This window comes from Xylona heveae (genome assembly GCF_001619985.1).
Source record: "Xylona heveae TC161 unplaced genomic scaffold L228scaffold_1, whole genome shotgun sequence".
Classification (NCBI taxonomy): Eukaryota; Fungi; Ascomycota; class Xylonomycetes; order Xylonales; family Xylonaceae; genus Xylona; species Xylona heveae.
Window position 1 is genome coordinate 245,155 of NW_017264193.1, and position 25,731 is coordinate 270,885.

Genomic DNA, 25,731 nt, shown 5'->3' on the forward strand with positions numbered 1-25,731 from the left:
AGTCCAAAGTCTTTGACTTTCACACTGGGACATCTGTAACTGAGAAAACCAAAAGCAGACAAATTTGAGATTTTTCTGTTCTTTTCGTCCTCGTTGGGACTTATCGCCAAAACTCGTAGCGTGTCCCCTTTGATACCAAAATTTTCAAGATGGTGAAGGAAACCAAGTATTACGACGTTCTGGGGGTTAGTAGTTCTCTTCAATTTTGATATGAAGGCGACTCGCTCACGTACAAAACAGGTATCCCCCGATGCGACCGAGCAGCAGCTGAGGTCCGCTTACAAGAAGGGAGCCTTGAAGTATCACCCTGGTACGCTTAAGCTACGCATACATTTGCTTCGCCCATGAAAACTCTCTGACAATGTATCATAGACAAGAATGCGTCCAACCCAGAAACTGAAGAGAAGTTCAAGGATCTCTCGCATGCCTATGAGGTCCTTTCCGATTCCGAAAAGCGACAGCTGTACGACCAGTATGGTGAAGAGGGTCTTGAATCGGGCGGTGGCGCTGGCGGCATGTCCGCAGAGGATCTCTTTTCGCAATTCTTCGGCGGCGGTTCTGCTTTCGGTGGCATGTTTGGCGGCGGCATGCGCGACACCGGCCCAAAGAAGGCTCGGACTATCCACCATGTTCACAAGGTTTCCCTCGAGGATATCTATCGCGGAAAGACTTCGAAGCTCGCTTTGCAGAAGTCTGTCATTTGCCCCAAGTGCGAGGGACGTGGTGGAAAGGAAGGTGCTGTCAAGAAGTGTACGGGATGTGATGGTCACGGTATGAAGACTATGATGCGCCAGATGGGTCCTATGATTCAGCGCTTCCAGACCGTCTGTCCCGATTGCCAGGGAGAGGGCGAGATTATCCGCGAGAAGGACCGTTGCAAGCAGTGCCACGGTAAGAAGACTATCATTGAGCGAAAGGTTCTGCACGTCCACGTCGACCGTGGTGTCCAAAGCGGCACCAAGATCGACTTCCGCGGCGAGGGCGACCAGATGCCCGGTGTTCTTGCCGGCGACGTTCAGTTCGAGATTGAGCAGAAGCCTCACGCTCGCTTCCAGCGCAAGGGAGATGACCTCTTCTACCATACTGAAATCGACCTGGTGACGGCGCTCGCCGGTGGCCAGCTCCACATTGAGCACCTTGACGACCGATGGTTGACCGTTGAGCTCATCCCTGGCGAGGTCATCAGTCCTGGTAAGTTTAATTTCCATCCCCTTCCGCATCCAACAACACCGCTAACGGTTTACAAGGTGATGTCAAGGTCATTCGTGGTCAGGGTATGCCTACATACCGTCACCATGATTTCGGAAACCTTTATATCCGATTCGATGTCAGGTTCCCCAAGAAGCCATTCGCCAAAACTCCCGAAGAGTTTGCCCAGCTCGAGAAGATCCTCGGACCCCGTGAACCTGCCGCTGTACCGCCGGCCCACGCTATGACTGAGGATTTCGTCGTTGAGGATGTCGATGCCCATCAGCAGGCTCGCGCTGATGGCGTTGCCATGGAGGACGATGACGATGACATCCCAGCTGGTGGTGAGCGGGTGCAATGCGCTTCGCAGTAAAAGGTTCCAAAAAAAAAACACCTGAAAAAGTGGTTGAGAGGTGATGGCGTTCGACGACTGATGCGACATGATTAAGCATTGAAGTGGTGTGTGTTGTGGTTGTTTTTTTCCGGGGCTTAGTGCCGTCTCATCTGATGCAATTTCCTTCTCGTCGGGCGCATTTTAATGGTGCGATTTTCCGCAGTTCCTAGAACCCAGATCATCTTGCAATTCTGCACTTCCCCTCGAGAACCCCGATTCTCGAAGCTGGATTTCATTTTCCATTTTCTCCAAGCATTGCAATGGTTTGGGAAGCAAGTACGGGTCGCTTCATAGTTTTCTTTTTCTCCTTTAGTTTCCCTTTCGCGGTTCTTACCTGACACATGTTTCAATGCGAGAGCTCATAGATTTGCCTGGATCGGTGTCTTGATCTTATTTCTTCCATTGCCTGGCATATTGCTTTGATTTCTATTATTTTAAGATCAAAGCGGTCATAGTATTTGATATACATTTATTGTCATCATTCATACCTGTTCTCCCGTAAGGTGTTTGCATGCGTCGTATATCTGAACCTGGTCCTCATGTGTCCTCATGTGTCTTCTGGCAGCAATCGTGGAAAACATAATGCTTCGTCATTGAAATGGAAACAATGTTGTCGCTGCGAGTCTTGCTGTAACCTACTGCAAATACAGTATAAGATTGATCACGTGATAGCACATCTTAATACTTCTAACACAAACGCGTGCGCAAACACGAACGAAGCTCCCGCTTCACAAGCCCTATGAAGCAGCAATAATTATGCTCATGCGCTGCCAATGGCTGAAGACTTTTGGGTTCAAGGTTTCCATCTATGGCACTAAGCAATCGAAAACGTTGGTTGCTCAATTTCACACTTCACCTTCAAGCCTTGGTTGTCTGCCCTTGCGGCCCAGAACATGCCCAACCCGCTACAACATTGGACAGCAGTCTTCCGGAATTAGGTGTCGTCGAGGCGCCAAAACAAAGTCTACAATTCAATTGAAAGACCTTCCACAAGGGCCACTTCCCGGGCTTGATTCCGATGTCACTTTACGGCATGGTGCCTCAGCAAAATCTCGCCGCGGAAAGAAAACCGCCAGTGTGACTGAAGGTGACCACCCAAAGATTTACAACAGAGCCGAGCAGGAATTCGATGTTATTACTGGGCATAAGAATGAGCATGAGACAGTTACTCTATTCGGGTCTCAACCCGTGCAGGACGTTGAAGATACGGAACTGCCTCGATACCCCACCGTCGTCCAGCAAGCCTGGAATAACATGCGAAAATTTGAGAATTGTGTTTTATTAACGAGGGTCGGAGGGTTTTATGAGGTAGGAATTTATTTTTTTTACACGAAACGACTGCTTTTGAGCCTGTTTTCAATATCCCCATGATATGCTCACACGTTTGTTCTGGAATATTACACCATGTAATCGTCATGCTGTTGCGAGGCACCTTTTCTGAACACTATTTTTCTCAGCTTCATTGTGATATATCTATCAAAAATGACTAAGATTTTGATGGCCCTGTATTTCTTGAAATGATATTTGCATTTGCAATTCCGAAATATTAGACTGCTGCTTACGACTTTTTAGTTGTATTTTGAGCATGCCAAAGAGTTTGGGCCATTATTGAACTTGAAAGTGGCTCAGAAGAAAACGAGTGCAGGGTTGGTACCAATGGTAAGGGTTTATTTGTACTTGCTTACAAGCCCTATCGAAGAACTACGCTCATTGGGATAGGCTGGATTTCCGTTCTTTCAACTTGATCGATTTCTAAAAATGCTCGTCCAAGATCTCAATTGCTCCGTTGCCATTAGCGAAGAGTTTCCAAACAATGCTTCCGGAAAAGTAAAGTCAGGTGGGCTTATGTTCGACAGAAAAGTAACAAGAATTGTGACCCCTGGAACCTTGATCGATGAAAGGTTTCTTGATCCCTTTGAAAATAATTTTCTTTTGTCCTTGCATTTTCCGGGACCATTGACTACTCTTGCCGTCTATGGAGAAGGTCTAGACCATGCAAACATCAGTATTGAGCGTGACGAGTGGGTGAACTTTCCAGTCGGTCTTGCTTGGCTAGATCTCTCGACCGGCGATTTCTTTACGCAGACAACATCTCTGTTATCTTTGCCTTCTGCTATTTCTCGTATAGGCCCGAGAGAGGTTATCCTTGACCAGGCATTACAAGGCCTTCCAACCGGAGAGATCCCGCGATTGCTTGGAGAGGACGGTAAACTTTTCAGCTACCATGCCGGCACAGGATATGTTTCTTCAACTGCCGACTGGGCACCTCTCCTAGAAGGTCAGCCACTTGTGGCCGAAAATGAATTTACCCGGGAAGAGATTGCTGCTGGAAACCAACTTCTTGACTATGTAACAATACAGTTACAAGGCTTGAGGATGAAACTACAACCTCCGCTAAGACGGCAAGAGCTGGAAAATATGGCAATCGATAGAAGCAGCATGAGGGCGTTGGAAATTAAGGCGACTATGAGAGAAGGCTTTTTCAAAGGCAGCTTGCTTCATGCCATTCGTAGGACTGTTACCAACAGCGGAGCGAGATTATTAAGGCAGTGGTTGAGTGAGTTCTCCTGGGCGATGCCATAAACCCTCCTGAATTGCCCGCCGAGAAATTTCTGACTTGATTTCTTAATCTGCAAAGGCTCGCCATCTACATCTCTTAACGTCATCAACAGCCGGCTCGATTTGGTCTCTTTTTTCATCGACTACAAGGTGATACGCGAGAGAATAGTAATACTTTTGAAAGGAAGTTACGATTCGCAAAGGCTCGTGCAGAAATTTGCACTGGGTAGAGGCGATGCAGACGATCTGGTCAGCCTAGCCCGGACTATCGATGCGACCTCCAAAATTGCCGCATCTTTGAGTGCGAAACTTACGCCAGAACTTGATTCTCGTAAAGGAGACAAGGGAGATCGATACTCCACAGAGAATGCCCAAACGTCGGACGCGTGTCTCGCCTCTATTTTGAAGCGCTTGGATCTTGACGGACCTCTTTCACTTTCAGCACAGATCACAGAAGCTATTGATGAGGATGGCTTGACATTTCAGCATGAGCTTGAAGAGAGCGAGGCGTTTGGCCTTGCCACAATGGCTCAAGGCATGTTTGATGAAGGGCAACTTGCGGAGCAAGTAGACCCAAAACGAAAAAGGATCGGATCCAAAAGGCAGCCTAAATTTCCTACTGCCAGGGATGAAGACTCAATTGAGCAGGAAGCATGGATAATGCGACGAACGTAGGTATTTGCGAATGGTGCAAAAGTATTTGCTGATCTGTTGCCAGCGCGAGTCGCCTGCTTGAGAAGCTACATCAACACTTGGACGAGTTGCGTGAGGAAAAGGTTACTTTAGCTGAAACTCTCAGAGAGGAGCACGGTAGGCTGCAGCGAATGAATGATGGCGTGACAAGCTAATTATGGTCAAAGGCGCTTCAACTTTAACTCTCCGTTGGACCCCTGGTCTAGGGTATATTTGCCACATCCGGGGCAAAGATCTAAAGTCCACACAGAATAAGCTCAGTGCTGCGCGCAGTATCAGTTCTAGTAAGTCTACGCGTTCATTCCACCTTCATGAATGGACAGAGCTGGGTTCGAGAATCGACCAAGTGAAGTTACAAATCAAGGGGGAGGAACAAAACGTCTTTCAAGGCCTCAGGGAGCAGGTATATCCTGTTTCGACCATCTTCTCAGTTTTCACCATGTTAATCTCTTGCCGATAGGTCATTCTTAATATTGTGAAACTCCGCCGGAATGCTGCCGTTCTTGATGAACTGGATGTAGCTTGCTCTTTTGCCGCGCTCGCGGAGGAGCAAAATCTAGTCAGACCGATCTTGAACCTCGGGTATGTCGCCCCGAGCGCTCACGATCTCGCCAGATACTAATGAAGATAGCTTGAGCCACAAAATTATCGGCGGTCGTCATCCTACAGTGGCATGGAGCCTACAGGAGCAAGGCCGCGGTTTCACGAGCAATGACTGCTCTGTCGGTCTGCAGGAACGTGTATGGCTTCTGACCGGGTATGTCTGGACCGTAGCAAAGTTGTGGGAGAATTTCTCGTCTGACGATAAGCATATACAGGCCCAATATGGCCGGCAAGAGCACTTTCCTCCGACAAAACGCATTGATATCTATTCTCGCTCAAGTCGGGTCTTACGTCCCTGCGGCGTATGCGGAGATTGGTATAGTAGATCAGATATTTAGTCGGGTATGTCTTTCCTCTGCGAAGAAGTCCTTTTTTTTTTTTTCAATTATAATTGCCTTGCTCTGCCCGGATATATCTATGACTTTGATCATCGGCTTTTTTCCCTTTAAGTTCCCAATTAATGTTTGTTTTCTCTGCCATAGGTCGGCTCAGCAGATAATCTCTCTCAAGACCAATCGACATTCATGGTTGAAATGGTTGAAACGGCAGAGATACTGAAACGCGCAACTCCGCGGTCGTTTGTAAGTATTTGTTTTTGTTTTGGTCTTCTTCTTTTTTTTTTCTGTGTCATTGTCCTTGTCGTTGTTATTGGAAGTTGGTCCTCGACGAAGAATCTGAATCCGTGGACTGGACTGACAAAATCAACAGGTGATAATGGACGAAGTTGGTCGCGGAACGACTCCCGAAGACGGCATCGCCGTGAGCTTCGCCTGTCTACACCACCTGTACCACACGAACCAATGCCGTACCTTGTTCGCCACTCACTTTCACGTCCTAGCTAATATGGCTGCGGCCGCAGGCATGGACAAGGTGGGCTGTTATTGCACCGATGTGCGTGAGGGCAGTAACGGAGCGTTTTCTTTTATACATCGTGTCCGCCGCGGTGTCAACAGGCAGAGCCATGCTTTGAAAGTCGCCTTGATGGCTGGTAAGCTTTGATATTCCTTCGGAGAAATTTTGAAAGCCAGTGAAGAACTTACGCGTATATGTGTGGTTGAAGGTCTCCCTCAAAGCGCAATCGACACAGCGAGTCAGGTGCTCGAGTCACTTCACCAGCGAAATCTTGATGCAACACCACAGGACAAGGAATTTACCCGACTAGAACCACCAGAAACTAATGATGAGCAGCATGATTCCCAATACAAGCAAGAGCACCAGCGAGCGTATTAGCTCATTTAAACTTCTTTAAAAGCGATTTTGCTGTCATTTCAAAATATTCAATTTGAGATACCCCTTCTCGACCACATTGTTATCGATTCCGGGGAGAAAAAAACTTCTTTAATTGTTAAAATGTTGAACCAGTTTATAACTCCGCTCTGTATATACATTCACCTGACCGGTATAAAGACACCAACAAAATGATCTGAAACAATGACAGGACGAGGCTGGCTATCACCAATACAGATATATTCGGATATCGTCCAAGATGAAAAAAAAAATGGAGAGAGACGTAGGGATTCTCAAAATATTGAGCGTGCTGCTGAGATGTTTGTGATGGTGGAGGGAAACTGTGGGTTGCAGCGATAATGTGGAGTTTGAAAACAGTCGAGAGACAGGTGGGAGAAGCCAGAATACTCTGCTGTATCGTTCATCCCTTGTGTAACTTCTTCACGCGAATGGCGCCCTCATAGAGTCCTCTGTCGACGGCAGCGGCGACGGTCAAGGTACCGCCAATAATGGCGCATACGCCTGTGAGGAAGCCGGTGAAAGACTTGCTTCGAGTTTCACGGTTGATGACTTTCATCGGAGATATGTCCTAAGTTGAGCAGTCAGTATACTGCATTCATAAAAATGGAAGTAAAACAGTCGAGTCAAAGGTAAGAAGAAGGTAACATACGTAAGAGAAGAAAACGCCGGGAATACCGCCCCGGGCATGGATACGTTCTTGATGCCCCTCCTTGGCATCATCACCGCCATTAAGACTACGCTTGTGACTAGTCACAGAGTATTGATGCGTCTCAATGCTGCCATCGGTGCCCTGGCCATAGGCACCAAGAGCGGCATTATCGGCTGAAGACATGACACGGGCTTGGCGCTCCCATCCAAGGGGAAGATATGCAGTGGAAACGACCTTGACGAAGTACATGTAGTTGAACAGCGAGTCATCGGTGACTTGCTCAGTGTCGTCAAGCGGATTCAGATGGTGGTTCGTCCAAGGCATGTTTACGCCGCTTCCGATCGTCAACGAGTCGGGCAGCTGCGGGCCAAACCGCAGATGATGGATGTGATGCGAAAACGTGTGAATGCCTTGGTCAGCGAGATAGTTTTGCAGATCATGCAGATGCATGTTTGCGTTGCTGAAGCTGCGGCCGGGAGCAATGTGGAAGTTGCCCACGACTTTGTTCACACGCAAACCGCCTTCAATTCTGCATCCTTCTTGTCTCTGGGCGTCCAGACGCTGCGCGTATCCTTCCCGCTCGCATTGCTCAACATTCTCGCCTCTGCCAAAGGCCCATGATTTGGTGGCGTATGCTTCGCGCACCTCGTCGCAGGTCTGACAGCATCCGGGTTTCTGGGCATTTGCGGGGGCCGGAGCCATGTAGCAGCTACCGCAGTAGTCGGGCTCCAGGTGAGCCGCTTTTGTCGAGTCCGAGTGTCTGTAGCCTCAGCGTAAGTTATACGGCTGGTGGGTTCTAGAATAAGGGAAATAAGGTAGGGTCTGAGCCGTACAAATCAAGTGCGCTACTCTCAATCACTCTGCTTCCCTCTGACACGGACGACAAGCGGACCTTGCTGACACCGTGCATGACGCCGGTCTGCTGCTCGCCCGAGACGTCCATGACGTCTAATGTCAATAGCTCGCAAGGGACTCGCGGAAAGGAAACGTTTAGGTGAATCTCCATTCTTTCGCCTAGGGAATGGTAAAACCGCAGGTGTTAGTACCATTTCTCAAGATACGGCCTTTGCAGCAATTGATTGTCTACCCACCTCGGCCCTTATCCACAATCAGTTCCGGGTGTACTTCAATCCGCCGGTAGTCGGCCCATTCTCCCCATATTAGCCAGAAAATGATAAACAGTGAGGCAAGCGTGACGATGCCTCCAGATGTGGTGCGAATCCGCGCATCCTCAACTGTCTTCGTAAAGGCGTCTAGGCGGGTGAACCGTGATTTTGCGGGCATATTTGCGGTTTGTCGTCTCGTCCTCTGTCACCTCACTCTCCAAACTAGCTTCACCCTAGCTTCTCGACGTGGTCTGCTTAGGCAGCTCAAATTGTAGCTAAGGCAGCTCTAGCTGTTGGAGCCTGGCAGCCTAGAGCTGTGAGGAGGCGGCGGAACAATGATTTCCACCGCAATTCAGCCAGTCAAGTGCACATGAGGAGATAGGATTGAATCGAAATGGCCCTTTGGTGGATAGATCCCTTGAGACAGGCCGGGATCATACAGGAAAAACAAAGATGAGTTCCTTTGGTGTTATTGACAGTGTTCCTTCACAGTGTGTTGACTTGAGGCCACATGGAGACAAGACAGGTACTTGTCGATGATTGGCTCGCTTGTGGCCGGGGGTAGATCTGCAGGACTGGGATAGATATTGGTTAAAACGTGGACAACTATAAATGAATTGTCTGGCTCTCGTTATTATTTCTTTTCACCAATTGTGAATATATATCAATAGTACAATAAATGCCATTATCGACATTGGAGAAAGCTTACTATTGTCAATAGAAATTATATTACGCCTCTAAAGGTGTTATTGTGCAGTAATTTCCGTGCAGCACAGACCAAACCAGGCTGCTTTGGGCCGCCCTGGACGTCATTCCGCTTAAGGCAACAACCCTGAGTTTTACTTCTTTAGCTTTCCCTACAATTCAAAAGTCGTACTCTTTCCCTCCGAAAGAAGCATCGATCAATTACCACTCCGTCACCACCAACGCTCAGCAGCACCATCCTGGCTGAGTTTGTTCCAACCGTTCAATCTTCGTTCTCTTTCCCTCCACTTCTCGCAACCACTTTACCCTTTTGGTGGCAGGCGAGTTGACTGAACCCTTGTGTTTTCCACGCATACACAGGTGGCGGAGGGAGACATACAGACGCGGCGTTCAACATTCAAACCTGCGTCCCCATAATTCCATCTTAGAAGACAGCTCCTGCTAGTTCCGCTCTTCAGGTCTCTCATCGCCATGAGTCAACGTCGGAACGCCGGTTCGCGGAACAAGGGACCCGCGCGGGGAGGCATTTCAAAACGCCGCACGGGCCCGGTTCGTCTTGATCGAGATGGAGATTTGGATATGGATGTTGCAGGCGGCAAGTCGGGTGCTGGTCGTGGGAGAGGTGCCGAGAAGACGGGCAATGCAGGCCGGGATGTTCTGAAAAGCGCACCCCAGCGAGGTCCGTTGAGCGGTGCAGGCTTGCAAAAAGCAATTCTCCGCGGAATGGCTACCGGCGATGCCAAAGTTCGAGGCCCACGGGAAGTTGGAGTTGATGGAGTACTCAAGGAGATGACTGGAGGAAAAGCAAGAGGACGCGACAAACAAGATCACCGCTTGGATCAAGTTTCAGTGCGCGGATTGAAACAAAGCAAGGCCGCATCAAATCCTGATGGGGGCCTGAAGGACCTCCTCGCCTTCCTGGAGCGCAAAGCCACTGGACCGGATACACCAGCACGAGAAGCCGTGAGGATCAGAAAGGTATGTCTAACCACCACGACGCTCTATCGACTGCTTCAGACCTATTATTATTACTCTCCAATCTCGCCTTCCGCGGTCCGCCTTCGTTTTACCATGTCAAGCTCAAAAGGACGACGACCGCGAACGAGTTTATGCTTCGAGTGTTACAAGACATAGCTGCTACTACACTCTGCTTTTCATTCTTCTACCTCTTTAAATTTTCTTTTCTTTCGCATCGATCTCCCGGGGCGATGAATTCCTGTTCGACCCATCGTGTCACTTATGTCTGACTAACATGCGCTAGTCACGAACGGAGGGTGAAGCGGTCATTGTGTCGGTGCGTCCAGAGGACGTGCCCAAACTCTTGAGAATTAGTTCGTATACTTTTGCCGGAGTGCCGCTTACCATCGAAAAATACAATGGACCGGAAACTTCTGGGACAGGGGCTGCCGCTCCAACTGAATCACCCCAGGTTGTGGATATCAAACAAAAGATGACCAGTGTGCTGAGCCGCCGATACGACCCGGCGCTAAAGCTGCTCAACCTCTCCGCATTAGGTCATGATGAAGAGCTTGTTTCCATGGGTCTTTTCCAGAGCGTGTCCACCGAATCGAAATTCTTCCCGGCTTTGATGAAGGTGTGCGATACTTTTTTCTCGTCAGCACAACAGAAACGCGAAGCCGTCCACAGTGTGTCTCTCGCGAATAACGAACTCCCCAACGTCATGTCCGTCACCACACTCTCACAAACTTTTCCCGACATCCAGAACCTCGACCTTTCTCACAACAAATTCAAAGACCTTCGCGCGATGGAGAATTGGCGCCGACGCTTCCCTTTTCTCGACCACCTTGTGCTCACAGACAACCCGCTCGAGACACAAGAGCCGAATTATAAAGAGTCCATTCTGAAATGGTATCCGACACTTCGCATCCTCAATGGCCAACAGGTCCGATCCGATGAGGAAGTAGCTGCTATTGCACAGAAGCGTGCCAACGCCGTCCGGGGTGTTCTGCCTCTGCCGGTTCAAGCAGCCGACTTTCGTGACGAAGCACAGATCGGAGAGAATTTTATCAAGCAGTTTTTCCTAGGCTTCGACACTGACCGTGCGGCATTAGCCAATGGCTACTATGACGCAAAGTCCCAATTCTCGCTCAGCGTCAATACCTCGGCACCGCGCGCCCCGCAACAGGGACAAGACATTAAATCTCAGACATGGGATGCCTATATTAAAAAGAGCAGAAATCTATCCAAGATTAGCCATCTCCCTGCGAGAATGGCCCGCGTGTACACGGGTCCCGAGAGCATTCTCAGCTGCTGGACATCGCTGCCCGCCACGAGACACGCTAACATAACCGCCGAACCGCTCAAGTGGCTCGTCGAATGCCATTCCCTACCCGGTCTGCCGGACCCGTCAGGCCAGTCGCCCGGCGGTGTCGGCGGTCTGATTGTCATGGTGCATGGCGAGTTTGACGAGCTCAACGTGGCTACCGGTCAGACCATTATGACTCGCAGCTTCGATCGAACTTTTGTCCTGGGGCCAGGTGCCGGTATTGGCGGCATCCGCGTCATCAGCGATGTTCTCGTACTACGCGCCTACGGAGGAAATACCGCTTGGTTACCAGAGGGCACCGCGCCAGCGCAGACGACTTCCGACGGTCAGGCACAGCCCAGTGCACTGACGCCGACTGCCCCACAAATACCAGAGAATTTCGCCGTGGCTGTTCCCGGAAAATCAGAAGAACAACTACAGCAGGAATTGATGCTCGCCGAGATGAGCAAACGGACGAACATGACACTCGAGTACTCGCGAATGTGTCTTGAGCAGACTGGATGGAATTTTGACAGCGCTTTGGCGGCTTATGAGAGCGCAAAGGTATGTTCTGTGAACAACATTTGGGCTACAATTGTCAACTTTGGAAATGTAATGCTAACTCATGTTTTCTCGTCTAGGAAATGCTGCCTCCTAATGCATTCATGCAAGGCATATAACGCAGACTTTGCACAGTAGCCTTCCTCTTGAACTAGCCTGCTACTCACGCTCTCTTGCTCGCCTTTCTCCCGCCGATTCAGTCTATCCTCTCTCAGAAGGAATATCCCTTACTGTCTTATATCAAACATTACTTTTAGTTTGCCCCTCACACTCTACAACTCAAATATCCAATTGGTTTTTACTCGCATCGTTCTCGGAACACTTTTTCTTCTTTCTCTTCTTCTCTGCATCATATCCCAATATCCAATAGTCAAATCCTTTGCATTACAATTACTTTTAGCCTCGCTGGCTCAGACTCGTTTCCATTCTCGCGTGCTCTTGCACCACAAGATTCCATTTAGCCCCTTCTTTTCTTTTCTTCTCTATTTCCTTTTTCAATTTCCTTTTTGCTGTGTGTGTTTTCTTTTTTCCTTTTTTGTTTTCATTTTACGCCTTTCTCACCTCCCTTACCCTGCTTTTGGGCGTTTTTTACACGGATGGACTATGGCGTTCCATATGCGTCTTATATTTTCCGGGCTTTGGTCTCTTTGATACAGTTTGTTCAAAAAAAACAACAACTTTGTTCAATTCGATCTTGTATGTATTTAAAATATATCAAAATTATCAGCACTATTTTACTCTTCCACCGTGCGTGGTTTTTGTCGTAGTTTGTGTTAATCTGGATTATGGGAAAGAAAGTTGTATATCCTGCCAATGTTTATTTTATTTTTTATTTTATTTTATTTTTTAAATTATTTATCTTTCCTTCTTCTTTCTTCCCCGTTGTCCACTGCTCTCGCTCACCCTCTCTCTCGCCCATCCTGTTTCAATTACCACGTTTCTATTACCACACTGCCACGAAATAACATGAAATAAAATGATATGATATGACACTCCTACAGTTTAATTGGCAGCCGTCACCTGTGCAATCCCATCCTACTGATGTCTTACTATCCATACATCAATGCAACCTTCACACAGCACATAGTGCTTAACCAGTAACCAGTGACCAGTAACCACCTCAGTTAACTCAGATGTTTTTTTTTTTTTTTTTTTGGCAGTGGGATGCAGTGTGATGCCGTGCAGAGGATCGGTATGGTAGGGGTGGCACTATGTTGCCATTCAATATTTTGACACAGATGACACAATGCTTATGCTTTTTTTTGACATTTTGGTTCATTGACGACACCCACTTCTAGGGAGAACAACAACAAAGGTGGCGGCCAAACGAAGTACTGCTTCACATGTCATCCAGTGGACTGTGGCATACACGTCTTACTACGCAGTTTTGTGAAGCTGCAGCTGTGGCTCCCCCAAACCCTTCCCCCTCTAAAAAGTAGAAAGAAGAAAGAAAGAGATAAATAAATAAATAAATAAATAAATAATTGTAGAAAGAAAGTCGATACCTCATTTACAGCGTTGGGACCCGAATATTTTAGTGGCGTCACTTTACACAGAGCAACATTTCATTTAAACCATTCCATTCATTCCATTTTTCGCTATAACATATATTTTAATAAATAAAAAGTTAAAAAAAGATCAAAAGATAAAAAAAGAAAATAGTTAACCCCTGCGTTTAAAAATATAAAGAAATAAAAAAGAGCAACAACATGTATCCACCCAAGTTATCTTGCCATATCCGCCCCGCAAGTGTTAGCCGCGCGTTGAGTCATCCCTTTGCTCAGACGCTTTTGCAACATAAAAGTTGCCCCCGATCTGTAATTCGATAAATTTAAGAGGGAAATAAGATAGAGGAAGAACGATAAAAAAAAATAGTTTAAGCAGGGACGTAGCCTGAGAAGAAAGGGGGAAATGGAAATAAAGAAAAAAAAAAGGAAAATGAGGAAAGAGCCGGAACTTGGGGAGGATTTGAATGCAGGGTGCCTGAATCGATTGGAGAAACAAGGCAAGAAGCCGTGAAGAATGGAATAAAATCCTTGATATCTCCAGTGAGTTATCTCGTTCAACGGCCAAACTCGGTCCCCGCATAGCGTATGTAAATCGACGAGAAGAAAAAAAGCTTAAGCAGTCTCGTTCTCGCCTTCAGCTGGCTTGGACTCTTCGGGCTTGGCGTCTTCTGGCTTGGGCTCCTCTGACTTTGCCTCTTCAGCCGGCTTGGGTTCCTCGCCCTTGGGCTCATCTGCGGGCTTTGGTTCCTCGGGCTTAGCCTCTTCCTTGTTTTCAGTCTGCTCCTCGGTGGCGGCGGCGGGCTTCTCGGGCTCCTTGGCAGTCTCGGTCTCAGTCTCAGCGGGCTCCTTTTCGGCCTCCTTCTTCTCAGCCTCCTTCTCTTCCTCCTTCTCCTCTTTTTCTTCCTTCTCGACTTGTTCCCGGACATCTTTTTCGTCCTTCTTGTCAAGTCCGTTAGTGGCAGAAGCTTCCTTATCGGCAGCCGCGGCTGATGGAGTCTCAGGCTCAGCAGCGAGGACCTTGTTCCATATTCCGAGCAGGTCTTGAGCGCGCTGCTTGAAGTGGAATTCGTTATCCCGCGGAATAGTGCCGAGCTTGATAATGGCCTTGAGCACGCGGTGAATCTTCGTCTGGCGGATGATGCTGACTTCAAGATCGGCAAACTTTTCGAGCTTGCCAAAGTAATCGGCCATGGTGGTCATTTCTTCCTCCTTAGGAGGCACATCACGAGTAACAAATCCCTTCTGGAGCTTGTAGCGGAGATAGAGCACTATCAAATCATCGTCAGTTTTCAGACCATAAAATTTTTTTTCTTTCCATTCGTTGGCAAGACACCCACCTTCCTTCTCCTTCTTCTTCTTTGCCTCAGCCGGCGATAGAGCCTTCTCAACAGTCTTCGGGGCGTCGGTCATCTCTTCGTCGGCGTCCTTAGATTTGGCGGGCGTCTTTTTCGTGGTAGAAGCCTTCTCCTTCTTCGTGGAGGCTTTGGCCTTGGACGGAGTAGCAGTGCCGTTCGGAGTCTTTGGTGTGCTAAGCTTGAGCTTCTGAGAGGTCTTGGGAGTCTTGGTGGGCTGAGTCGGTAAATACCATGTAGTTAGCCAGTGAATTCCTCGACAAACCAGCGAAGCGCGCCTAGAACTTACCTTTGCCGACTCCACATCGCTATCTGCGTCCTTCTTTCTCTTCTTGGACTTGTTCTTCTTGGAAGAGCTGTCGGCGTCCTCCTCAACTTCGGCTTCGCCTGCATCATCCATTTCCACATCCTCTGGAGCTTCCTCGGGCTCCACAATCTGCGACTTGCGCTTTGACTTTCCCTTTCGAGATGCCTTTGCGTCTTCATCTTCTTGAAGCGCACGCTGATGGTCAGCGAGCAACTCCTTAAAATGGTCCAAATCATTCTTCTGCGCAGCAACGCCATAAGCTGCCCACAGCTGCTTTCCTTTTCCTTTCTCGCCGCTCTCCAATATGGTCTCCGGGTCAAGGGGAGTGAGATCCGTGTTGGACATCCAAGCACTGTCGATGCATTAGCAAACATTGCAGCGCCAACGCCAATTTCAGGCGTAAAAAGCTTTTGTAGTCAACTTACAATTCATTAGTATGCAAGAACATGACTGGGAAAGTTCGATCCATAACTCGCTTTCCGCCATCTTCAAGATCCTCGCGCCAGCTTCCGTCCACGCGACGAGCCGTCACAGGCCGGGAGTTGAGGAGGCTGGAGGGTAGCATTTCCTCATCACAGATGATCGATGGCCACGGAGCATATCCCTTCATGCGGGCAAAGTAGTAGTCACCAGCCTTGGCATCCGGGTTGGTGAGAACCTGAGACTTCTTCTTGTTCAACCTCTTCGTCTTGTGTTCAGGTACCCCAACAGAGGACCTTCGCTTGGCTTGTTTCTTATTAGACGCAGGGGTTCCGTTGGCCTCGGCAGCCGGGGCTGCAGACTCTATCGAGCCCTCAACCTTCTCAGCATCAGGTTCCTCGCCGCCAGAGGTGATCTTGTCCTTGGCGGGCTTGTCGGCAGGAGCATCAGTTTCCTTAGCTCCTTCACCGTCTGCTGCGGGCTCTGCGCCAAATTGTCAGCTCGGATTTGGAATTCGCGAAAATAAAGATCAAATATTCACATAGGAAAGAAAGAAAATTGTGGCGAACCTTGGTTGGCGCTCTCAGCTTTCTCCTGTTCCGAGCTCTTTTCAGTGGCCGCCTGAGGCGCTTCTGGCTTTGAGTCGGCCGACTTTGCCTCAGTAGTGGTCTCCACGGCCGCAGATGCAGAGTCTGGGTCAGCCTCAGGCAGAATAGGAGAAGTCGTGGGCTTTTCCTCAGCCATTGTAATCGGAAGTTGAAGCTCAACGAGTGAGATCGCGACCGGCGTGAGTGCGAGTGGACTGCAGAACGCGTGTCAACACGCTAGAAATTGGAAAATTATGAAAGATCACGGCGGCCAATCTGAATCCAATCAATAGGTAAGGAAAAGGAATCAACAAGAAAATACTAGAAGAAATACTGCGACAGGAGATGGAAGTGGAAATTATCGAGTCAAAGCTTCCATGTAATGGGTACGTGATAGAGAAGAGCGCGAGGAAGGCAATTGAACGAGAAGCCGACCGTCGCGGTCACGTGCTGTCGCAGCTTGCTTAGTGCGGTAGCTGTGGGAGACGAAAAGGGAATGACGTCGGATAATGGGTGAGACAATAAGTACTGCACTGATCGGAACAGAAATGAATGAGAAAATGAATAAAAACCCTACCGAATCAGAGAAATGAGAATTCTTTCAGATTATGAGATTGAAATAAAAGAAGAAAAAGAAATCAAGAAACAGAACAGTTGCTTTCCTATTAAGCAGCCTTGTCCGGTTTTTGGGAAGCTTGCTTCGGCTCGATTGCCAGCGTCAACTGATAGCTATCAGAGTCAGTGATACATTCGATCAGCCTTCCAAAAAAGAACCTTTTAGGCTCTTACGCTGATGCACAAGGCTAGTCGTCTTGCTTTTTTTTCGCGTTTTTCCACGGAATCGGAAAAGAAGCGTACAGTAATTGGTTTGGGGCGCAGATGATTCGCTTTGGTGGGAAGTATTGAAATGGCCAAACAGCTGGGGGAGAGCGGACAATTTATATACCTTGGGAAGTTCGAGCATAAGCCGCAGACGAGATGTGAATACAATGTAATAGCCTATTGAATTGCTTCTTCTGGAACTCCCCAGCCCCCGACAACAAGAACAATAGCCAGCCACCTAGGCAACAATCAAGAATTGTTTAAATGCTTGAAACAGAGAATAATGGATATCAGTAGAGGGGAGGGAGCGGGACACCCAAAGGCGCGGCGATCTCATTAATGAATTAAAATCTGGTTCTTAATTACATGAATAGGGCAAAACAGCCCAGTAAACCAAACCCGCTTCTGCCGTACGCCAAGATATGCTCTGAACGAAGGAGAGAGCACCCATGGAAACTCCTGTCCGGAAAGAAGACGTGTGCCTGATGTTAGTCGTGGCATCATGAAAGAAGAAAAAAAAAGGGAGAAACGGAGAACGCTCAACGGATGCTATCTCACGAGACTTTCCTGAAGTTTGGTAGAAAAGCCCATCACTACTAGCAGAGGATGCTCAGCATCTTTAGTTTTCGAATATGAGCGGCCAGCCTGACCTGGGCGGCCATAAACAGGAGAAAAAAGATGGAAGGAGAAGGTCATGTCCGTAATCCTTGCATGGCTTGTCGGAATGATGCTTTGCATCGACCGAGCGAGCCGTGAGGGAAGACATGGCTCGCCTCTAGACAACAACCCCCTTTCCCACCACCCATTGGCCATTCTCGTCAAAGTCGCCCTCGAGGACATCGATTGTCCGTGGCTCAGGCTTGTGAATTCTCAGACACCAGAGGAAGCAGTCCTCAATGGGCAAGAGGTTCAGCAAGACCGAATTGCCCCACCAGCCGAGACCACACACGATAGCGCCCGCGACCGCATCCAGGATGAAGTGGTTAGCCGTAGCAATAATCGCAATGAGAATCGTCAACGGATAAAGCATGCCAATGATGACACAGAGGAGCCGGCGCCAAGAGGGAAGTCGAATGGACGGAATGTAAGGAAGCTTTATGGCCATAGAACGGCGGTGATGTGGTGGGAGCGGAACCAAAACGACCGTGAGACCAATCATCAACGAATACCCAAAGTGAAGAGATGGCATTGCAGCTAGGAGGCGCGAATAAAGTCAGCCTTGGTCATTCATTTGGGTTTAGAAAAGGATTTCGAGAAACGTACCGTATTGGTTGCAAAATTTATTCTGCGTCCAAACGCTGCTCTCGCCGCCCTTCCCGTGCACGGTATCGACAAAGCCGTAGCTACGAGCCTCATCACCAACTGGACCCTTGACATGTTTATCGCTGAGGAGGCGAGGTGGCATGCAGGGCCAAAGGGTGAAAACAATGAAGGCCAGCAGATTGCATACGGCCATGGTCCTCCGGCGCGCTTGATATAAACCAGGACCTGCAGGCGAGCCGCTCACTTCTCCAAACTTTTTGCTGGATTGCCGCTCTTCCAGGCGGTTTCGTGTGGTGGTGTAATAGTAGAGCCAAACAAGGAATAGAATGGTGCCCGGAATATGGATAAAAGAATAGATGCGGTTGATCCAAGTTAAGAGAAAAGGATGCTTGAGAAAGAAATGTTGAATGGGCAGTTCCCAGAAGATATGGAGCTTCTGTTCGAGATGGATGACCTGCAGAGCATGGTTTCGAGCCACATCGACCGTGGTGTCTTTGAGAGTGAGTGCACTAAATGCACGACCCAACTGATATATCTGTAAGGACAAAGGTTAATCTCGTGTTTTATGTGCTTATCACCGTAGAGACACGTACCCAGTAGACCAGAGCCCAATACCAACACTCAACTAGAAATGGAAGCTTTTGAAGAAGGCGACTCAGCAAACGGCCTTGGAAAACACGTGTGTTGGGAGTTGAAATTTGGTGCTTGAGTCCGAAAAGCCCAATGTGTCGCTTCCGCCATTTTGATTCTTGGTCGACGAGCAGAGAGGGTGAGGCTGAGCGAGTGGGTGAATCACCAAGCAGAGTATCTTCTTCAACGGCGCCAGATGATCCTGACGAAATGCTATCAGGAGAGTCATCGCGGCTCACGGCAGATTCTCGGTCTTGGGTCCATCGACCAGGACGTGTGGACGGGCCATCAAAGTCGCGATTGATCCAAGTGCCGCCAAAAAGGAGGAAGACGACAACAAAAGGTTCCACAAATGCACCAACCCCCATTCTGAACGTGTCTGCCTCTCTTGACCGACAGTGTTTAGCTTAGTAGCGTATCCAGGTTGACTGTAGCAAAGCTGATTCCTCACAGGAAGCTCTGGGGGAAGTAATTGATGGTATTAAGTTCAGCTCACTGATGCTTCTTGTAACAGTGATAGAACGTCTTTCCAAGACAGATGAGTGAGGTAGAGGTGAATGCCAGTGAAAAAGAGAGAGGATTGTGATTGTTGTGGTGTGGCTGAAGAGGACACTCTCCAGGCAGACAACAAAGACAGAAGCAGGAGCAGTGAATGCTATGCTAAGGCTATGTATGTAGTGGGGCAAGATGCTATTAGCGGAGTATGCTGAGTTATGCGATGCGAAACAGAAATACTGTTAAGAGGACAATAATCAAATGGGTAGCAAGGTATGTGTGTGAGAGAGTAGTGAGAGAGATTGTGTGTGAACAAGGAAGAAGAGGACTAGAGAGGGTCAGTCATTTCATTTGTTCCAGGGACCAACCATGATTAAGAGATTGTGATGGATGAGGGTCCTCCAGAGGCGCTGGTCAGTGGCGTGTGCAAAAGTGGCAGACAAAGACAACGGGGGGAAAATCAATCAAAAGCGCCGGCCATCCATTTAGCTGCCACTACGCAAGGGAAACCCCGGCAAACAAGGGAAAGAACGATAAGGTGCAATGGATCGCTTACTGTACTCCGTAAGAGGTAGTGGAGCAAAAAAAAAAGGTAAAAAGCATAAGCCCATCGAAAGCGTCAGATTCGCCCGGGACGAGGAACCATCTGAGTGTTGTGTGGAACCTACCTAAAGAGGCACAGTCCTCCCGGCTCCTCCATTAACCAACCACCACACGGAGTTACGGAACATGCGACTTCCGACGGCCTGTCAGCTTTCCGGTACAAGTCGCTTTCTTCCTCTCATTGACACGTTATTGCATCCGCAATGGCACAATATAGAAAGAAAATGATATGACAAACGCAAACTTATCATGTATCCGTTGGCGAGCTGTAAGTCTTCACTAAGGTATATAGAGTTCAATCTTGGTCGATGACGTGAATTGGCTGGAGCGTTGGCCCGAGAGCGTTTAGCGATCAGACCGGCAAATGACATGGTCTACCACCACACGTCAAGCATTTCTTTTTCCTCACGGGGGCAGATGTATCAGTACCTACTACGAGTAAGAGGAAATCAAATTTTCTTTTTGATAGGAGCGAAACAGGATTATCCCGGCTTACTCAGTGTGGATTCATAGACACATTCTCTCCCAAGTTTGGGCACGCGACTTCTCTGGTACTCCGTAGGTGATTGGTTCGAGTAGGGTTAAGACGGCGCTAGGGACTCTATTCAAACTAAGGTTTGCATAGCACAGGGCAGACCTGGCAGCTTGACCAAAGCGACCCACGTTTTTGCGGCCAAAGGTCGAACGGGAGCCACCGTCGATCCGCCAAATAGCCGAGGCGACCGAGGGAGCAGAAAGCAGGGCTGTGTACCATCAATTGCAGTGCCTTTCGTAGTTAAACACTCTAACCATCGAGCACGCGACCGAGAGTACGAGTAGTATGAAAACATTCCAGCACAGACACTGCTTGGTTTAGTCTGCGATAGACAGTAGACAGTACAATTATCTCGATATTATCCAGCAATTGAGGCTATGAGGGATGTAAGAAATTGGGTTAGCACGCCAGTAATGGCTGAGGTCAGCGGCGGGACCTCTCTGGCCCTCGTACTACGTAGGTAGGTAGGTAGGTACCGTAAATTGGGCAAGTAGGAAGGAAATTAACGACACAAATCTCTGCTCATCTCACCCTACGTTAACGACTCATCGGATTCTACTTCTGTAAAAGTAACATAGACGGCGGATTACAAGAGTCTCAACAATAAGTGTTTAGAGTGATGCCTGATTGTCCGAATCGCCGAAGGTCCGAGGGGAAGTAGGAAGTCCCCGAACATGACCGACAGTCGACAGGGTATATAAGCTGTATTGTCCCGTTCAGGAAATCGCCCCGTAACCATGTCCCCGTCAGCCAAGTCAACGATGCTCCGACTCTTCACTCTCGGACAAAATGTCTGTCTGATCCTCCGACTCCGCCAAGCCTCGGCTTGTGTGGTAACCCGAGGGACTGTAAAGTAATCGTTTCAGCGCCTATTCGGTATTTCAGTACCAATGACATCCCTTTTGCATAGAACGTGTCGTAAAACAAATATGAAGCTCAATTCTACAGCTCTGTTTCAAGCGGCAAACTCCTTCACGTCATTAGTGCCACAATCAATGCGTTCAAAGTATCTAATTGCGGCAGAAATTTTCCAAACAGAACTTGACATAAAATATGTTCTACCCCTCACATGCAATTGCCTGATCTATATGATACAAGTGATAATATCCGTGAGCTCAGTCCAAGGTCATGAAGAATCGTAACCAATTTTGTGTCTAGAAATATCATTTACTTGCTTGGCTGCGCCATTGTTTCTGAAACCAATCGGGGATCGGGGAGAATTTTTATCTACAATCTTATCTTTCCGGATCATCAATGTGCCGATCTCCGCTTCCACCTTGAAATCCTCAAATGTTTTTTTGGCGTCGTTTGCATTTTTGTCAGGTCACGGCCAACTGCCCGCGACAATTATGGCTGACCCAAGACCCCGTCTCGTGAAATTCGAGACGCAAAGATCTTTTGCCTTGCGTCTAGTTCTTGCGACGCTCACTGGCAAAACAATACGCGTATCAAATATCCGTCCGTCGTCGACCAATCCTGGTCTTGCAAACTATGAGATTTCTTTCATCCGCCTGCTTGAAGCAGTCACAAATGGCTCAGCCATGGAAATCTCTTATACCGGTACGACAATCGCGTACAAACCCGGTCTAATAACTGGTTGTGCACCGGGTCGTGGCGCCAGTGGAGGCGTTATCCGCCACGAATTGCCTGAAGGCTGCCCTCGCGGCTTGAGCTATTTCTTGATCCCGCTCTGCTTGCTCGCGCCGTTCTCAAAGGCGCCCATCAATGTCCTGTTTACGGGACCTGGCGTCATTACATCAGCGACTCCCATGGGCGATATTTCAGTCGACAGCGTGCGGACAGCTATCCTCCCCCTTTACGAGCAATTCGGCATCTTCAACAACATCGAGCTTCGAATCCTCAGACGGTCATGTCCGGGTCCTGGGGGCAAAGGCGGCGCCGGCGAAGTGCAGCTGATGTTTGGACATCAAGTGCGCGTACCGAAGACGATACATATGATGAATCCGGGGCGAGTAAAGCGGATCCGTGGTGTTGCATATTGCGTGGGCGTTTCCGCTTCCAACAACGCTCGCATGATTGATGTTGCCAGAGGCATCCTAAACCCTCTCGTGAGCGACACATATGTCTTTTCCGATGTCTCCTCTGCGCCATTGATTCCCTCCGCAACAAAAGCCGATCCGAACGCAAAGCGAAAATTGGGCATCGGTTTTGGTCTCTCCCTGGTGGCGGAAAGTTCAACCGGTGCCTTCTATTCCGCCGATGTTGCTTCCCCGCCTGAGGGCGGTGTACCGCCCGAGGACATTGGCCGGCAGTGTGCATATCAACTGCTTGAAACTATCTCTCTTGGAGGCTGTGTATCTCCAGCTGCAGCTCAGACGATGCTTGTCCTCATGGCCATGGGGTCCGAGGACGTCGGTAGGCTGCGAGTGGGAAAGAAGGTCTTTGCCACTGAAGAGATCATTGACCTTGGCAGAGACCTCAGTCAATTAGGTGCGAGCGGATGGGGCGTTCGGGACGCAGATGCTGAAGGAGAGGATTTAATTGTCAGCATCGTTGGAAGTGGATTTGGCAATGTGGGAAGGAAGATTGCATGATTCAGTCCTCCAATATTTGCTTTTTCTTTTCGATGCCATATTCCCGAGCTCATTCGAAATTCAACGGTCACCGGGTTTTACATTAGGAGAAAAGTTTGGTACGGGCGTATTCGGCGACAAGTTTAAAAGTCTGGATTTGGAGACCTTCAGCATCGTCTTTTGCATTTCATCGTGGCGCTTGTATAGTTTACGCTCTATTTTAAAATGTTTCCTTGAACCCTTTGCATCGTTTGTTGTGGGAATCGACTCTGTTCTCTGTGTTGCCTTGACTTGTGTTGCGAACTTGCTTTGCGTTCACGTGTTGAATTTGTTTCCAAACTCGACAAAATGGGGATCATATGTTGAAACTTACGCCAGGCATTCGATCAAACAATTTTATCTTGACTTGACGAGGCTTCATTTACCTGCTATTTTCATCCGCGGCGGGGGAGGGGCTGAAAGCAAAGCTACAGCCTGATATAGCGTCGGGAAACGTGAAAGCTCCAGACATTTTCACTAATCTATCTATATTCAGAATAGTGTGGATGCTCTGAACTGCTTGAGCTCTGGCTAAGTTATCAATTCTCGGTCTTCCTATTATTGTACGTTTTGATGTTTGCCTACTGCTTACCGATTTGCAGAATCTAGTCTAGTTTGCAGGCTTCTTCTCAAATGCGCATGCATCACTCTTTCCCAAATCGGAAAACCACCAGTGGACAATGAGAGTGACTCCAGGGCAACGAGAAATCTTTTACCAGACCGAATTAAGAGTGTGAAAACAGCAAGTGGGCAAGAAAAAAAAGTGCTCCCACCGACAGACCAGACCATATTTGGGCTATGAAAGCGACTCTGGTTCTCCATGCTAATACAAATACAAACCAAACTTCACATTCGACATCTGTCAATATCTGAAAATACAGATGTCTTTGGCTGTTGTCCTTTTCACGCCCATTTAAATTCTTCCCCTCTTCCCAGACCTCTTTGCATCATGCATCATTTGTACATCTCTGAACTCTTTCAGCCATCTTTTCTTCTCGCTCTCATTGCCACAGCTCTCTGGACGTGTGCAGTGTTTTGATTATTTTGCACAGCTTACACCCCAGCCTCCTTGATCCACTCGACCCGTTTCTGAATTGGCAACTGAATTAAAGCTCCAATTCTAGCACCGGTCTCTACCTCGAGTTCACTCTTCCACACAGTTGCATCGATAATCACCAGCCACTGCGACAAAAATTCTCATACTTTGCCTATTGCCGCCATTTTTTTTACGTGAAGCCTGACACTGCCAAGTGAACGCCATGGCTTACACCCGATTGGTCATGCAACCTTTACTTCCAAGTCTCGAAGAGATGCCCAGCATTGGATCTGCAGCAGCAAATTGGTCTCAAGACGCCAGAGACTCTATCCCCAGATCATTCAGCCAAAATCGCGAGGTTTGCATTCCCCTCCCCTAATTCGAACATATCTTGTATTCTTGCAACCGATCCTTTGCCTTCTCACCCCTTCGGCATCACACCTTCAATTCCATTCTGTTGATTCCTCTCTCTTATGTGTCGAGCACAAACTAACTAGCCTCCATCCAGGCACGTCTGGTTCGCTACATGTTTGGGCAATGCGATTATGAGGATTATGTTAGTTATCTCCAATACGCGCATCGGCGACGACAGGAGGAAGACGCTCTCGAAGCCGCCGAAGAGCAAGCCAAAGAAACTCGCAAGTCCAGCAGGAACGGAACATGGCGTACTTTTCGGACTTTCAGTCATTCACACGAGTCTGTGAGCTCTACGAAACCGACCAAGTCAAACTCGAATTTGTCCCGTAAGTCAATGCTCAGCTCTCAAACAGCCTTCGTTCCTTGGCCGATGATTTGACACTCATCCTTTCATTAATATGTTGCCTAACACTTCTCTACTTTAGTTGGTTCAAAATGGAAACGCCTGCTCAAGCGACTTCTTCATCGACGATAAATCTATGCATGTCTGTGACGAACTTGAATACTGTATCAGCATCTTTGAGCGAGACTTTAACAGCATGCATAATTGGATCTAGCGATTTCTTGACTACAAGAAGCCTGTGGATCAAAGAGATTTGGCAAAATAAGCATAATTGCAGGACAGTTAGGCACTGCCTGTTCTTTATTCAGTACAGTTCAGCTGCCGAATATTTCAGCTTCGAAATAGGGAGGGTCAAATTCATGTTTCGTTGGATGAGAGAGGATTTGATATTGAATTCTGGGTACATGTGGTTAGTCCATAACTCCAGCACTGAACATTGGGAGTTTGTTCTGTGCATAGCGGATCAACCCATCTTTGTGCATGTTCATTTGTTCACAGGTGTTTGTATTTGTTTGGTGCATGTTATGCACCATCAATGGAACCCATGTATGCTAGAATTTGAATTAGCAGCTTCTTTCGACCTTTGTTGGCTCTTATAATAACGTGACAATAAATGCCATGATGACCCTTGAGAGTATCAGTTAGTTGTTTATTTTGGTGTTAGTAGTTGAGACTCAGACCAGACTCATGACGCGCCCCGCTCGGTACCAGAGTCAAAGCGGCACCAACGGGAGGTGGCTTTTCCCTAGTCCCTGACTCCCTGGGATTTCAGGGATTTGCATCACAACGTCAACAAAGCCAATACATGAATCAAATATTCCATATCATGCATTCATTCGCTGCTCAAAAATCTGATACTGCATCTTGT

At 48.2% G+C, this 25,731-nt stretch overlaps 7 protein-coding genes across 7 annotated transcripts; 4 read left to right on the top strand and 3 right to left on the bottom strand.

Moving 5' to 3' along the window:
* Nucleotides 1-149: 149 nt before the first annotated feature.
* Nucleotides 150-1,561, top strand: L228DRAFT_235067 (DnaJ-domain-containing protein; the record flags this gene model as incomplete). Its single annotated transcript, XM_018330687.1, has 4 exons — nucleotides 150-185; nucleotides 241-310; nucleotides 373-1,191; nucleotides 1,248-1,561. The coding sequence occupies 4 exons, from the start codon at nucleotides 150-152 to the stop codon at nucleotides 1,559-1,561; spliced, it is 1,239 nt and encodes a 412-aa protein (XP_018191495.1).
* A 730-nt stretch (nucleotides 1,562-2,291) lies between these two features.
* Nucleotides 2,292-7,167, top strand: L228DRAFT_279203 (hypothetical protein). The gene is made up of 12 exons (XM_018335660.1): nucleotides 2,292-2,890; nucleotides 3,155-3,241; nucleotides 3,302-4,139; nucleotides 4,221-4,812; nucleotides 4,860-4,951; nucleotides 5,002-5,237; nucleotides 5,295-5,416; nucleotides 5,466-5,591; nucleotides 5,653-5,779; nucleotides 5,920-6,018; nucleotides 6,146-6,425; nucleotides 6,498-7,167. Exons 1-12 carry the CDS (start codon nucleotides 2,339-2,341, stop codon nucleotides 6,665-6,667), a joined length of 3,321 nt encoding a protein of 1,106 aa, XP_018191496.1. The 5' UTR covers nucleotides 2,292-2,338; the 3' UTR covers nucleotides 6,668-7,167.
* L228DRAFT_242329 (DUF1692-domain-containing protein) lies at nucleotides 6,758-8,908 on the bottom strand. Its single transcript, XM_018331415.1, has 4 exons — nucleotides 8,426-8,908; nucleotides 8,168-8,348; nucleotides 7,335-8,094; nucleotides 6,758-7,253 (listed from the first exon to the last, which is right to left on the bottom strand). The coding sequence occupies exons 1-4, from the start codon at nucleotides 8,616-8,618 to the stop codon at nucleotides 7,086-7,088; spliced, it is 1,302 nt and encodes a 433-aa protein (XP_018191497.1). The 5' UTR covers nucleotides 8,619-8,908; the 3' UTR covers nucleotides 6,758-7,085.
* Nucleotides 8,909-9,616: 708 nt separating this feature from the next.
* Nucleotides 9,617-12,091, top strand: L228DRAFT_264380 (hypothetical protein; the record flags this gene model as incomplete). Its single annotated transcript, XM_018334571.1, has 3 exons — nucleotides 9,617-10,123; nucleotides 10,407-11,975; nucleotides 12,053-12,091. The coding sequence occupies 3 exons, from the start codon at nucleotides 9,617-9,619 to the stop codon at nucleotides 12,089-12,091; spliced, it is 2,115 nt and encodes a 704-aa protein (XP_018191498.1).
* Nucleotides 12,092-14,092: 2,001 nt separating this feature from the next.
* Nucleotides 14,093-16,303, bottom strand: L228DRAFT_264381 (hypothetical protein; the record flags this gene model as incomplete). The annotated part of the gene is made up of 5 exons (XM_018334572.1): nucleotides 14,093-14,748; nucleotides 14,818-15,049; nucleotides 15,122-15,491; nucleotides 15,565-16,042; nucleotides 16,129-16,303. The coding sequence occupies 5 exons, from the start codon at nucleotides 16,301-16,303 to the stop codon at nucleotides 14,093-14,095; spliced, it is 1,911 nt and encodes a 636-aa protein (XP_018191499.1).
* A 1,440-nt stretch (nucleotides 16,304-17,743) lies between these two features.
* L228DRAFT_235072 (hypothetical protein) lies at nucleotides 17,744-19,229 on the bottom strand (the record flags this gene model as incomplete). Its single annotated transcript, XM_018330688.1, has 3 exons — nucleotides 17,744-18,162; nucleotides 18,232-18,766; nucleotides 18,825-19,229. The coding sequence occupies 3 exons, from the start codon at nucleotides 19,227-19,229 to the stop codon at nucleotides 17,744-17,746; spliced, it is 1,359 nt and encodes a 452-aa protein (XP_018191500.1).
* A 2,614-nt stretch (nucleotides 19,230-21,843) lies between these two features.
* On the top strand, nucleotides 21,844-23,049 carry L228DRAFT_235073 (RNA 3'-terminal phosphate cyclase family protein; the record flags this gene model as incomplete). Its single annotated transcript, XM_018330689.1, has 1 exon — nucleotides 21,844-23,049. The coding sequence occupies one exon, from the start codon at nucleotides 21,844-21,846 to the stop codon at nucleotides 23,047-23,049; it is 1,206 nt and encodes a 401-aa protein (XP_018191501.1).
* Nucleotides 23,050-25,731: the final 2,682 nt, after the last annotated feature.

What these genes read in the sequence shown, in the direction of transcription:
- L228DRAFT_279203 (XM_018335660.1), top strand. Translation starts at nt 2,339, where the DNA reads ATGCTCATGCGCTGCCAATGGCTGAAGACTTTTGGGTTCAAGGTTTCC. An exon ending in GTGCAGGGTTGGTACCAATG is followed by an intron (nt 3,242 to 3,301) that starts GTAAGGGTTTAT and finishes TCATTGGGATAG; the next exon opens with GCTGGATTTCCGTTCTTTCA. An exon ending in CGTGTATGGCTTCTGACCGG is followed by an intron (nt 5,592 to 5,652) that starts GTATGTCTGGAC and finishes AAGCATATACAG; the next exon opens with GCCCAATATGGCCGGCAAGA.
- L228DRAFT_242329 (XM_018331415.1), bottom strand. Translation starts at nt 8,618, where the DNA reads ATGCCCGCAAAATCACGGTTCACCCGCCTAGACGCCTTTACGAAGACA. An exon ending in GATTGTGGATAAGGGCCGAG is followed by an intron (nt 8,349 to 8,425) that starts GTGGGTAGACAA and finishes ACCATTCCCTAG; the next exon opens with GCGAAAGAATGGAGATTCAC. An exon ending in CCGGCGTTTTCTTCTCTTAC is followed by an intron (nt 7,254 to 7,334) that starts GTATGTTACCTT and finishes TGCTCAACTTAG; the next exon opens with GACATATCTCCGATGAAAGT.